The sequence below is a fragment of the Papaver somniferum genome, chromosome 4, assembly GCF_003573695.1.
Source record: "Papaver somniferum cultivar HN1 chromosome 4, ASM357369v1, whole genome shotgun sequence".
In the NCBI taxonomy this organism is placed as follows: Eukaryota; Viridiplantae; Streptophyta; class Magnoliopsida; order Ranunculales; family Papaveraceae; genus Papaver; species Papaver somniferum.
In genome coordinates this window covers 122,303,248-122,317,759 of record NC_039361.1, presented here as the reverse complement: position 1 = coordinate 122,317,759, position 14,512 = coordinate 122,303,248, and the positions used below count along the sequence as shown (strand labels likewise).

Genomic DNA, 14,512 nt, shown 5'->3' with positions numbered 1-14,512 from the left:
ATTTTCAAACAAAGAATATGGTGTCCCCCTAACCAGATGTGGGGTGCGAATAGCAGATGCCTGGTTTGGGGGTGACCTGGGGTACCCCTTAGTAATTGAGGTGCCCCTTAACCAAATCTGGGCTCCGTGTAGCAAGTGTCCTCCGGGGGTGTTCCGAGTGATTTTTCGAGCCGATTTTTCCAACAATATTTATTTTCCAAAAATACCTAAAAATACACAAAACACCATAATAAGGACGAAAACGAGTACCAACAATACGAAACATTGAGGACAAATTAGACACATAAATGCGTCTATCAGTAAGGGATTGTTTTAGACAAGCTAGTATCTGAAGATCAGTTTTTTTTTTTTCTAGATCAAAAAGGTTTATTAAGAAAAAAAACGTAATTACAAGATGAGATTACAAGAATTACAAGGGTGCTTTCGTCAGAGATTATGAAGTCCCCTTAGATGTTGTGGATCATTTTATGTTTTCTGATGGTTCTTTTAACGATTTTAAAATGGGTTTGGGTGTTATATAGTGTGATATTTAAGGAAAATTAAAGAGTGCTCGCTCGGACTTTGGATTGATTCCAGATGCAATAGGTGCTGAAGCTGCTGCTCTCATTTTGGCGATCTCTTGGGCAGAAGAGATGAATCTTTCCAAAGTTGTCTTTGTTAGTGATTGCCTCCAACTGGTGGATTATGTGAATGGAGTCAGCTCTAATATTGCTTGGAGAAATGAAGATCTTCTCAATCAGTGTCGGGTTTTAATTTCTAGTTCTTGCTCCTTTAAAGTTGTGTTTGTAAATCGTGTGAAAAACCATCTAGCATACCGGCTTGCTCGTCGAGCTAGAAATCTTAGTCTTAAGGGTCTTTGGGTCTCCTATCCCTTTTTTTTGAACTCTCTTGTGAGGGAGGAGAACTTGAATGTTGTTTGTAATTCTCTTCTTTGTTAATCCCATGGTGTGTTTCTTAGCAAAAAAAGAAGAAAAACAACAAAATAACTAACAAAAAATAAGCAACAAAGCTCCAAAAAATAACAAGAAAAACTAACAAAGGAAAACATTAAGAGCCTCCACCCCATCCTTTGCTCTTATTTTCCTTCTTTGGAGTTTGCATTCTTTTTCATCGGTCTTGTATTTCCTTGCAATACTCCTTGCGAAAAGATAAATCTTTCACAAACTGTTGTTGAATATCAAATTTTGTTATTGTAAGAAGAACTTCATGCTCCTCTTAAGATAAATGCACCTCTCTATTAGTACTCAAAAATTTATGCAGTTGTAGCCTAGCATTGTGCTCAGCAATATTCGAACTAGATTTTTCCTTGGCACGTACCTCCTGCTGCTCCTTCAAAATATCTTCACGTTTTTCCTTTTCAAAAACCTGGTCCGTAGAGTTTGTTACATGTCCAATATTTTTTCGTGAAAACTACAGAGAAACCCATTCTTCAAATTTTTTCCACTATGAAACCCACGGCCAGAAAAGTTCACGGGCGCACCCATTCTGTCGGTGAAAATTTCTCCCAAACCCATAATTATTGAAATTTTTGTTTATCTGTGATTTTCTTAGTCTGAGTTTTCTTTTTCTTTTTCTCTCTAGATCAATCCCTGTATATCTTCTAATTTACCAATAAGTTTATAGATTTCGATTATAATCATGACTCCGTTTGTTCAATACTGACAATGGGTTGGAACAGGATTTGGTGAAGATTGATGGAAATTCAGGTTGTTAGTTGTTAGATCGAAGATGGTTTGATGTGAAGATGGGTTCGTATTGAATTTGAACCAGAAATTGAAAGCACTGATGATGTCCCCATTAACATCTGGTATTGAAACAGGGAAATTAGGGTTTGATGAGGAGCAGATACTGAGTTGTAAATGTGAGTCTGGGTTCGGGATTCAGAAAATGCTTCAGAAACATACCTCGTGAAATTTCTCCTCGGAACAATCTATTTCAGAGTCAATAATACTGACGAGGAGAGTGTCATCCGCATTGGATCTCTTCTCAGTTAGAGAAGACAAGTGATGATAAGCTGGAATTGACATCGTTCGAATTCAAATCACTTTTTCAAATAGATTAGTAGTACTGTTATTAGTACTGGTCTTTATTGGGGTAGTGAAAATGGCAGAGGTGTAGTTTCCATGAGTAGTTTAGTTTGCTGGTGGAAGTACTGAATATGGAGCTTTATTCATCGTTCCACTCATAGTAAGTTGTAGTTTTATTTCCTGTTTATCCAACTACTTGCCCGCGTCTCTGGTACGCATGCAGCAACGTAGCGTGCTATTGATCTTCATTTTCCTAATGTTTTGCATCGCCTTACTAGATTGGAAAGGTTGACTATCATTATTAATTATTAAAACATAACAATTTGTATACATCTTTGACAGGGAATAGAAAGATTTGAGACTGATTTAAGTGTGCTACATCCAATTTTAACTGAATGCTGCGCAATTAAATCAGACGTGGAGCTTTCTCTTATTTTGTATGCCAAAGATGGAAGCTCAGAAGCTCATGTAGAGGTAATGTCCCGGCAAAATGTTCTGTAATTTGATAAAATGAATCTCCTAATTTGTTAACTTTCGTTGGCTTTGGTTTGTTAAATATAGATTCCAGTTATTACAAAAATGGGAGACTAAAATAACAGGAGTATGCATAAGTTTGCTTCCAGTATGCATAAGTTTATACTGCTTAGTAATATATATTTTAAGATTCTAAGAACCATGTAAACTAAAATGCTTCAAAATTGTATGTAAAGCTTCCCTTGTATCTACAGTATCGACTTATTATGTCTTATTATAACTTAGCTTTTTAATCTTACGTGTTCGGTTTAATTTGTTATGAATGATATTTTTTTTTTGATAAACTGATCCACTTGGCAGGCAATGAGAAATATGAGAGCCGGCATTTTCAAGTATCAACTAAGTAGCATATTTCTTCCACATATGAAGGTTCTAATCTATAACCTTACTTATTTCGCAATATCGAGTTGCCTCAGCTATCTTTCATAAACTTCTACATGTTCAATATCGAGTTGCCTCAGCTATCTTTCATAAACTTCTACATGTTCAATTCCGTTGTGCTTTGATTTCACCTAACTTTGAAGCTTGCAGACTTGATACAGTCCAATGATTCTCTCATATTTTAATATCACTTGCAGGCCTTCGTTGAGCGTGTTGCTATGTGTCGAAACTAGTAGAAGAAATAAAATTTGGAAAAGGAGATGGAAGTGTAGATGGGTTTGGTGTGTGTGTGACGTGCATTTAGAAGAAAATGGAGGTGTAGATAGTGATGCATAATAGGGTATGCATCTACAAAATTTGTTGCATAACTTGTTATGCATTCTCGAAATTGGTTGCATGACACGTTCTGCAGCTTTTTTTTTTGCGTAACTTGTTATGTAGTCCAGAAAAGGGTTGCATAACACGTTATGCAGCTACTTTTTTCTTAGTATTGAAACCAACAAGAAATAAGGCTGCATAACTTGTCATGCACCTATAATAATATCTACATAACATGTTATGTAGTCGTGAAAATGGATGCATAACCTGTTATGCATCCGAAAATATGACTGCATAATGCATTATGCATCGAGAAAATTGTTGCACAATCTTTTATGCATCGAGAAAATAGATGCATAACCTGATATGCATCCGTAAATATGGATGCATACTGCATTATGCATCAATTTTTTATATGTACGGCTAAAATCAACCAAAACAATGGTTACATAACTTGTTATAGATGCATAACTTGTTATGCAGTCGAAAAAGGGTTGCATAATTCGTTATGCGTCTGCAGAATGTGTTATGCATCGTTTTTGGTGACTGCATAATGGTTAAGTATCAAGTTTTCAAAAAAATTTCCTAAAATGAGGATCACCTCCGATTTTTTCGTTAAAAACAAAAATTTGATATTCTTGTTTGTACTCGTTGCGTAGCTCTTTTAAAAGGATTTCCAACGATATAAAATTTGTAAAATTCTAAGGCGCGGATTTTTAGATATGTTATGTCCAAGTTGCGCTGCCAATTATACCCCTGAAAAAGATAGTATGCATAACCAGTTATGCCTGAAAAGATAGTATGCATAACCAGTTATGCCTGAAAAGATAGTATGCATAACCAGTTATGTATTGATTCATATAATAATTTCATATAATTATGGGTGTCACGGTATACAAAATTAATTGTGGGCATGAGAACGAGAATATTATTTTTTTGGATCTCCCCCTAGTTTCCCCTATTTTTTTTTGCTAAGCCCAATAGTTTATTAAAGCAAAAAATCGTTATCACAAGAATTACAAGGGCCCCCACCCCATAAACTAAAAGAGTAAAATAAATATCTTCACTAAGAGCAACTGCAGTGGACGACTAAACCCAAATTTGGTGTCGAGTGGGCTGGCGTAATGGGACGGACCATCGATCAAAATTTGATCAAAGAGTAAAACTCGGACCAAATTTGGTCGGCGATTAAGACCAAATCCAAATATAGTCGGGCGTTTATATAATGTTCGCCTACCCGACGGGCGTTGGTATAATGTCCGCCTGTAGCCGCGCGTTCGTAAAGTTAACGCCTGATGCAGGGCGTTGGTATAATGTCCGCCTGGATGGGGCGTTGGTATAATGTCCGCCTGAATGGGGCGTTGGTATAATCAACGCCTGGCATGGGGCGTTGGTATAATGTCCGTCTGGATGGGGCGTTGGTATAATCAACGCCGGACACCAAATTTGAATGCGGCGTTGATATAGTCATGAACCCAAATTTGAAAAGTTTACAAAACTTTGGTTGGGGCGTTGTCTTTATCAACGCCCCATTTTTTTTTTTTTTTTTTTTTTGAACCCGGGCGAACGTATAATCTCCGTCCCACACACCAGGCGTTGCTATAGTTCACGCCCCATACAGGCGTTGTCTTTATCAACGCCCCATACCAGGCGTTATCTTTATCAACGCCCCATGCCAGGCGTAATCTTTATCTACGCTGGACGATGAAGCGGACTTTATATCAACGCGCGACCAAATTTACTCGTCACCCGCTACGTCACAGGACGGACTAAACCCAAATTTGATCTTTTTTTTTAGTCTTTGGTCTTTAGTTATGCTCGCACCACTGTGGACGCTCTAAGAGACCAAAGGCCCCTAATTACAAAGTCAAGAAACTCCTGCAACTAAAATAAATAGCATCACTAATTTGGTTTCAAAAGAAACCACTTTTCTTACTATCTTCACCATTATTGCATCAAAAGAAAACTTTAGCAAAAGAAAACTGAACAACATGAATCGAACCCGAGCTGGACTCCTCAGAACAGCCATCCTATCGTCATAGTTTGAACAAGTAATCTTCACTTCAGAATTGTTATCACTAAATAATTACGACAGAAAATATTGAAAGCTGCCACACCTTGTCAGAACCACTAGAGTACTAACAATTGCATATCTAAATTGTGACATCTGTAAACCACTTTGGATGATTAAACTAACATCTGTCGCATCATGTACTTTGACAACAAGAAAAGATTTCTTTGCTGTCACATTTTTAACTCATGTTGAAATCCCCTAATGAATATCAACTTCATACCAAACCACCAAATATTTCACGGAAGCCTTGGTAGTATTATTAATGAAAATAACACCACCGGCTTGATAGCTTCATGGTACATAAACAGTTCGGTGATAATAGAATCAACGTCCTCTGGGATCTTCACACCATAATCAATTACCATGAAAAACACGGTATTAACAACACCATATTGATCAAAAACAACCATATTAACATCTTCTTCTTTATCCAAGTTCATAACGAACCTGAACTCTTTTAGGGTTTCCAAAGAAACCACTACGCCTCGATTTGTATAAACAGATTTTGTAGCTTCGGAAAAAACCGAAATAAATCTGAACAGAAATAGGGTTTCGTAAGAAACCGCATGAATAACCGATTTCATCACCATGTGTTCAACAGAACAAAACTTGAGCAAAAGCTTACCGAACAAAGACAATAATCGATCCCGAGCTGAACTCTCCTGAACAGCCATCCCGTCGTCTAATCTTGCACATGTATAGGGGTTAGTCGTGGGAGAGTTCGAGAGATTTTAATGTATTTAGGTTTTTTCCGGTTAGTCCTGAGGGAGTTTGAGGGAATCTCTCCAAATCTTCGTTAATCGTGGGGGAGTTTAGAGGAGTCTCCTAAACTCTCTAGAAAACACCTGTTAGTCGTTGGGGAGTTTAAAAAAAGCTCTTGAACTCCCTGTTAGTCATAAAACCCTACAATACTATGGAGTTGGTTGCTTTGGGGAGTTCGAAGGAGTTTTTAGTGTATTTTGGTCTCACAACAAATCTCTTAAAAGAGTAGAGATTTGGGAAGGAGTTTGGTGCGTAGAAAACCATAGGAGAAAGAAGAGGAAACGTTTTTTCCCAGGTATGTTTTTTTTCTTCTTTGATCTCCATGATTGTTTATAATAGTTTGATTTGTGTACTATTTTGATTGTTTTTCATATCTTTGATCTTCATGATTGTTTATTTTGATTGTGTGTATAGTTTTTTTTTGTGGGTACTCTCTCTCTGCCAAAACCCTAATTTGTGGTTCAAAAGATCTTGGTAAGAAATTGCATGATTTGATTATAATGATATCTTTAAATTCAACCGTTGGAATATGATGAAATTTGAGTATGTCGTAGTTTACCTTGTTATAGAAGTACAGTAAAATTTTCACGCGGATCAGGTCACGTTTGCTACTGCAAAGCTTGCACAATATATGACTATGGTCTGCTGAGTTTAAATCCCGAATAGGGGACTGATTCCTATTTATCTCATTCTCCGCTTATCGGACAAAGCTGAAATTTTAGTATGATGTTTTTATATATGAAGGTTACCTACTGTAGAAATTTCATGAAGTTCTGATCACTTTAGGTACACCAAAGTGTGAGAAATCCGGAACTGAATTCTGTATGCACGTACTGAAAGTAGTCGGGTTCTGAGTAATGTATCTTTTTAATGAACCGTTGGAATGCTATGATTTTTGAGTGTGTTGTGGAATTGTAAGTGTACCATAAAAATTTTAAGAGGATCAGGTAAGTATTAGTACTGCAAAGATTGGACAATCTGAAACTGTGTTTCGGTGAAACCGAATTCCTTTACAGTTATCTTCATAATTTGTTATGTCATCATGCATTAATTGGCTTGCTACTTTGCATAGGTGTCATTGAGAATCACTATCACTTTTTAAGTCATCTTATTTAGACACATACTTCTCTTCTACTCTATATGCCAAAGTTCAATACAGTGGCGTACTTCATTCCGTATTGGCGTGTTTTAGCCAATTCATACGGTGCTTTTGTTATAATGATATCTTTAAATTTCAACCGTTGGAATATGATGAAATTTGAGTACGTCGTAGTTTACCTTGTTATAGAAGTACAGTAAAATTTTCACGCGGATCAGGTCACGTTTGCTACTGCAAAACTTGCACAATATATGACTATGGTATGCTGAGTTTAAATCCTGAATAGGGGACTGATTCCTATTTATCTCATTCTCCGCTTATCGGACAAAGCTGAAATTTTAGTATGATGTTTGTATATATGAAGGTTACCTACTGTAGAAATTTCATGAAGTTCTGATCACTTTAGGTACACCAAAGTGTGAGAAATTCGGAACTGAATTCTGTATGCACGTATTGAAAGTAGTCGGGTTCTGAGTAATGTATCTTTTTAATGAACCGTTAGAATGCTATGATTTTTGAGTGTGTTGTGTAATATTGAGTTTTAAGTGTACTATAAAAATTTATAGAGGATCAGGTAAGTATTAGTACTGCAAAGATTTGTTTAAATCTTGTACTTCTGGATTCGGTTGGGATGATGCTAACAAGATGATTACTGGATCCGACGAGATGTGGAACAATTACTTTGAGGTATGTGTGTGTTACATACTGAAAACTAAATTTGATATCTTTTTCTTCTATTTTGTGCAGAGTTCTAATTCATGCTTTATCCTTTATTTATTTTTTGTATGTTAACAGAGCCATCCAAACCAAACTAACTTAAGGGAAGATAATGGTAAAGACTATGGTGACTTGCTTATTGTTTTTGGGAATAAATGTGCTTCTGGAAAAGTTACAGTTGATCTTACCCATGAGGGTACAAGTGCTAGAACCTGTGATAAGGAAGATGAACAAGATGATTACTTCGATGTTGATTATACTCAATGAGAGCAATATGATAATGCTTTTAACGTATCATACGTGGGATATGGCTTAGAGGAAAGTGATGAACAAGATAAAGATGAAACTCAAGATATGAACACAAAGAAAATTCCTGTCAGAAAAACGGCACCAAAGAAAAGACCAAGGTGTGACATTGGTGACTCTTCTACATCAACTAATCCTACTGGGAAGTCTGATTATCTAGAGAAATTTATTGCCAACAGTTCATCGATTGCTTCTTCTATTGATTCAATGCATGCTCTTATTGCGAAAGAGAAAGAAGACCGCAAAATTAAAAAAGAAATGCGCAGAATTGATAAGGATAAGAAAGATAACCAAGTATGGGATCTTGTTTATGGCATGAATGAAATTTCTTTGGAAGATAAGCTGAAAGTAATTGAAATGCTGGACAACAATCACAAGAAGAACTTATTCATACATTTTACTCCTGAAGAGAGAAAATTGTGGATTGGTTCAAAGTTAAAAGCATAAACCTGTCATCTTTGCAAGTTTCTATTAGGTTTAATGGGCTTTTAGAGTTACAACAATTGATCGTTTTTCTTCATAACTATTAGTATTTAATTTTTCTTTTCTCCTAATTGAGAACTTATTGTTATGGATTGATTGCTACTAATTTTTATGGATTGACATCTTTATGGTTATTATGATTGAATTTATGAACTTTATATTCTATATGCTTATTTTCTATATACATATACTTTTATGCTTTTGAAATAATGCTGATTCTAATAAAAAAAAGTACTTTTATCGTATTTTTAGGTGAACATGTCTGATTTGGATTTATCTACTGATAGTGAAGATGAAGCCTTTGATACAGAAGAAGAAAGCAGTGATGATGAAGAGGTAAGCAGCAATAATGAATTTGAACTATCCATATTTTTGAATATACTTTCAGCGGTGCATTCATGGTTGATGGATATAATCAAGAAATTGCAATACATACAAAGTCAGCGTATTGAAAGACCAATGAGACGCCCAGTTACTTTGTTTGGATATAACTATATAAGGAGAGTTTTGCGTCAAGACCCAGAAAACTTTCGAAGAAGTTATAGGATGTACCCTGATAATTTTCTAAAACTATGTTGTATCATTAGAGAAACTACATCATTATGTGATACAAGATGTGTTTCTATTGAAGAAATGCTTGGTACATCGTTGTTGGCCAAAGTTCACGATATTGCACAATACGTGACACATTTGGTCGCTCTCGGTGGACAGTTAGTAAAAACTTCAACAGGATGTTGCGAGCTTTAAATTCTATAGCTCCGAGGATGATGGCTAAGCCAACAAGTGCAACTCCATTTAAAATTCGTGAGAGCACACGATTTTATCCTTACTTTAAGGATTGCATTGGAGCTATGGACGGTACACATATCCTAGCAATGGTAGAGAAAATAAATGCAGCCGTTTATCTGAATCGACATGGAATTACATCTCAAAATGTGTTAGCGGTTTGCAACTTCGACTTGGAGTTCATATACGTGCTCAGTGGATGGGAAGGCTCTGCTCATGATTCGAAAATACTTAACGACGCAATGAAAAAAAGAAATGGACTGAAAATACCGCAAGGTAATTTTACTTTTATCTAATGTGAAGTTTTGAGTTTTTTGGTTAAGTTATATTCGGGTTCTACTTGACGAAGTTTTCTTTTTGTGTTTTATTCAGGTAAATATTACTTGGGGGATGGTGGGTTTGCAAACCGACGATATTGTTTAACACCATTTCGTGGCCAACATTATCATTTGAAAGAATTTTCTGGTACGGGTAATCATGCGAAAAAGGCTGAAGAATTATTTAACATGCGTCATGCTTCTTTGAGGAATGTAGTTGAAAGATTGTTCGGTGTTGTGAAGTCTTGTTTCTTGATCTTTAAGTCTCAACCTCCATTTCCGTATCAGGTGCAAGCGGAGATAATGACAGCTTGTGCAGGCCTACACAACTTCTTACGAAAAGAATGCCGTTCAGATGAGTTTCCGGTCGAGGAAGAGGAAGAGGAAGATAGCCATACATCAACGCTTGTAAATGACGATGAAATTTTGACACAACAAACTCAAGAACAACAACGTCAAGAAGCTAATGCATGGAGAAAGAGTATAGCGGATGATATGTGGGAAAATGTTCGTGAACAAAGGGAGTTAGAATTGTATGGAGACCGTTAAATTGAAGGGAAAAAAATTTATCTCGTTGCACAAAATAACATACTATTGATACAGAGATATGATCATTTTCATTTATTTTTTTCTTTTGATTAAAGATCAATGTTATTTGCAAATAAGGGTTTATTGTTTCTTAAAAGAGAATGAGTTAGGAGTGAACTCTCTCAAACTCCCCCAAACTCCCTCTAATAAACTCTCTCAAACTCCCTACACTCCCCCAAACTCCCTGAACTCAAAAACACAAAACTCTCTCAAACTCCCTACACTCTCTCAAACTCTATCAAAATCCCTGAGATTTAAAATACACTCAACTCCCCTGAAATCACTCGAGGACTAACCCCCTGGTAGTCTTTATCTCGTTATACTTTTCCGTGAGCCGTTGGAAAAACTTCATTGTTCTCTTGAACTTTTTTAGGGTTACAATAAAAATAGCCTCGCGTTTTTAGGGGCCACTCAAAAGGATTTAGGGGCCAACAATAAAACAAAAAAGGTCACCCAAAGAGAAAATGTAGCCAGACCTTATCTCGCGTAATTCGTAATGGCAAAATTATCCTTATATATTCGGAGGATATGATAACATTTTTATCCTCCGATTTCAATCGGAAGCCAAAATATTACCCAGACTTTTGATTGTAGTCGGTGCAGTATTAGAATGATTTCTGTTTCATTTTTTCCATTTCTTTTTCATTTTTGAGTTGTTAGAGTTATAGAGAAGAAGGTGAAGGAAAAAAAGGGAAAACCCATTTTATCACTACAAAAATGGATGGATATGAAAAAGAAGGTGAGAATCATGGCGAAGACGATTTGGGGTATATGTTGAATGATCCAAACTTTTGTGGAGAGGAAAACCTAGACGACCCTTTCATGGAAGAAAATGGAGAATCGACTGATATTGAAGCTAACGATGCATGTAAAACACAGGTAGAACTCTTAAATATTTATCTACCGATTTGGTGGGTATTTCGAGGCACGGTTATAATTTTTTTTGAAACTATGTAATCGGAACAACAGTATTATAACACTTCAATCCGATTAATCATATTCGGGAATTCCATATTTTATCAAACCGCCGATTAATATTAAAAATTTGAATTTACAGCACTCAAACATCACATGTTATTCTTTTTTCCCAGTCCGAGATGGAACAATCAACGCGGCTTCGAAATGTAGAAACGACTCTCCTCTCCACTTGGAATAAGCATCTTGTGCCGCAAACCTGTCGTCTCTGTGCCTAGCAAGAATACGGTTGTACTCTGTGCACAATTTGATAACATGGTGCACCCTTGAATAAACATGGGATGGTTCATAATTGTGGCGTGGCTTCTTGTACTTACCAACAAAAGGACCCAATGAAACGTTAATCCAAAATATACGATCGTCATGCTGTTCTTTGGGTAGATCTTTCACAATGTAATAATTTTTTATCCATTCGGTCTCTTCCTCAACTTGTTTTAATCTTTCTCTTTGATGGAATTGTTCTTGACCTCGCTTCTTAGCCTTGATTTCCTCTTCCTCCTCCTTCGTTGCCACTAACGATGGTTTAATTTTTTTTGGGTTGTTTGTTCCTTTTTTGTATTTCTTCTTCCATTGCTGCAATTGATGTAGTTGTTCGCTTGCATATTCGAAGTATGTTGTCGATTGATGATGGACTTGCCATTGAAAATGTTTTTTATTCTAATTTTTTACTCAATAATAACTGAGAGGGGTTACCCTCCTTATATAGATTAGAGTTCCAACGTCTCTAATTTTTGAAAATATGGCCGTTGAGGTTTCTGAAAATATGGCCGTTGAGGTTTCGTATCAATGATGCACTACAATCGGTTGCTAACGATCACGTATTTCCTCCGAAAAGGACATTCGGTAGCGAACTTAAATTTTTATCTACCGATTAGGTTGGTATTTATAAACACGACTATATTATTCGGAGGCTAATTTTTTTTTGTAAAGTCCCGAATGTACGATGGCCCAAAAATCAGAATTTGGGAAAAACTGATACTTTTCAAATTTTGAACTTGCAATAATCGGAAGTCAACTCAGTTACCCAAACTTCCGAATATGGGTTGTCTAACCTTCTATATTGGCCCTTGTAAAGTCCCTAATGTATAACACAAATCATTGTCATTTATCTGCTCTTCTTTACTTTACGACCGTGACTACCTCTCAGTCCTACACGACCACGGGTTTGAGCACCTTCAGTTGGAGCAGCTTCAGTTGGAGCACCTTCAGCGCTCGATGAAGCTCGAGTTCTTTTACCCTTCTTTGATACTTCCACCTTGGGAGGATGCCTCTTCGTGACTTTCTCCCCAAACTGGGCAGCATAATCTTCGTTATCCATATTATCAACTAGGTCTCCAGCCTCTTTGATCTTCTCAGCTGGCATGGGATCTCCGCTCTTCAGGCATGCAGTTAACATTTTGGAAACACGCTTGAACCTATTCACCTGTTTTTTATACGTAATGACATAACATCAAACGGTAATTACCCTAGAGGGGTTATACATCACATATCCTGTGGGGTGCCACAATGGTCCAAAATAAAGGGACAAGTCCGACCGAACATTTATATGCCCACTGGATCGATCTTCCTTGTATGGATCAAAGCATACGTCTGAGGCCTTCAATTGGTCCAAAATCTCCCTCATGCGAATCAACTGCTGCTCTTTTGTCCTAGAACGGTTGTCTTCAAATATATAATTTGTTCCTCTAGGAGTACCTTTGCACCACCCCGGGTTCTCTCCGGCCAACTTCAGGATAGGGAAGTGGTCATAGATCCATGCATATATACATAAGAAACCAAGTTTTAGTAAATAGATTGTGTGTATTCGGTAGTAATTTCCAAACATTATTTCCGATTATATATAATCGGAAATAAAACTAAGTACCTATCCACCGAATAACCAACATTCAGAAATATATATGGATCATTTCCTAACGAATATGCGTCATTTGGAGTTCAGTAACCTATAGTTTTTATGGCGTGTATATTCGGTTCTAATATCAAAAGAATATTTCCGATTATATATAATCGGAAAACAAATAAGTACCTAGCCACCGAATAACCAACATTCGGAAAAAGATATGGATAATTTCCTACCGAATATGCGTCATTTGGAGTTCAGTAACCTATAATACTTTGGCCTATATATTCGGCAGTAACTCCCCAAGACTAAACTCTGATTCTAAACAATCAGAAGTAAAACTAAGTAACCTGTTCCCGAATATGCATAGTTTGGAGTTATGAATATGCATCATATGTATTGTCTACCGAATAACTATAGAGTGAGTAATAGAGTTAAAGAAAAAACCTGCAATAGAGCCACGTTCCCGACAACTTGGCAGGTTCCTAGCCTCGAAGCCTTTCTCAACTCTTCCATCAAGAATGCTAGGCATGTCGTGCCCCAAGAATAGTCACCGACTTCATGGAGAGGATCCAAAAGTTGTATAAGGTTGGCGTCGATCCGGTTGCCAGAAGTATCGGGGAATATGACACATCCCAATACACAAAGGAGATATGCGGTGGCAGCGTGGTTCACTTGCTCATCAGTTAACGTTCCATTCTTTTCCTTCTCCAAGGTGCCTCGGAACATATTCATCAAAGATGTAATGTTGATCTGTCTTGTTCTGTAACTTTCATGCCTCCTAAACTCTGCTGTTGTTGTCTCTTCATCCTAACCTAAGCACTTTTTAGTGAGAGCATAAAGTTGTGCCCAACTTAACTGCTTTGTGTAGTTAAACTTCACAGTTGTGCCTTGATCGGTAAGGTTAAGAATCTGCACAACATCATCCGGGGTAATCATCATCTCCCCAAACGGCATATGAAAAGTATCGGTCTCAGGATACATTCTCTCCACGAACGCCGATATGGCCACACGATCATGTTCCAACAATGAATTCTCGACGGCATTAGCTAACCCCGAGTTGGAAACAATTGAATTGAACCTTTCACATTCACCGGATGAAGGCCACGCAAGCATTTTTGTTGGTGCGGCGGTAGGTTTGATTAGACGGACCGCATCTTGATGATCCTATTAAAGTACATAAAAAAATCCTTAATACAAATATTACGATATAACACATAGACAATACATTAATAAAAAATAGTAATTTTATTACCTCGGTTTCGTATATTTCTCTGGCCCATGAGTCTTTGTATCCAAATAGCA

The 14,512-nt window shown here is 36.9% G+C and overlaps 1 protein-coding gene across 1 annotated transcript; it reads left to right on the top strand.

Moving 5' to 3' along the window:
- Positions 1-9,468: 9,468 nt before the first annotated feature.
- On the top strand, positions 9,469-10,299 carry LOC113274518 (the record flags this gene model as incomplete). Its single annotated transcript, XM_026523884.1, has 2 exons — positions 9,469-9,763; positions 10,181-10,299. Coding segments are annotated over exons 1-2 (414 nt in total), but the record flags the coding sequence as incomplete, so codon positions are not given.
- Between the last annotated feature and the right edge of the window lie 4,213 nt (positions 10,300-14,512).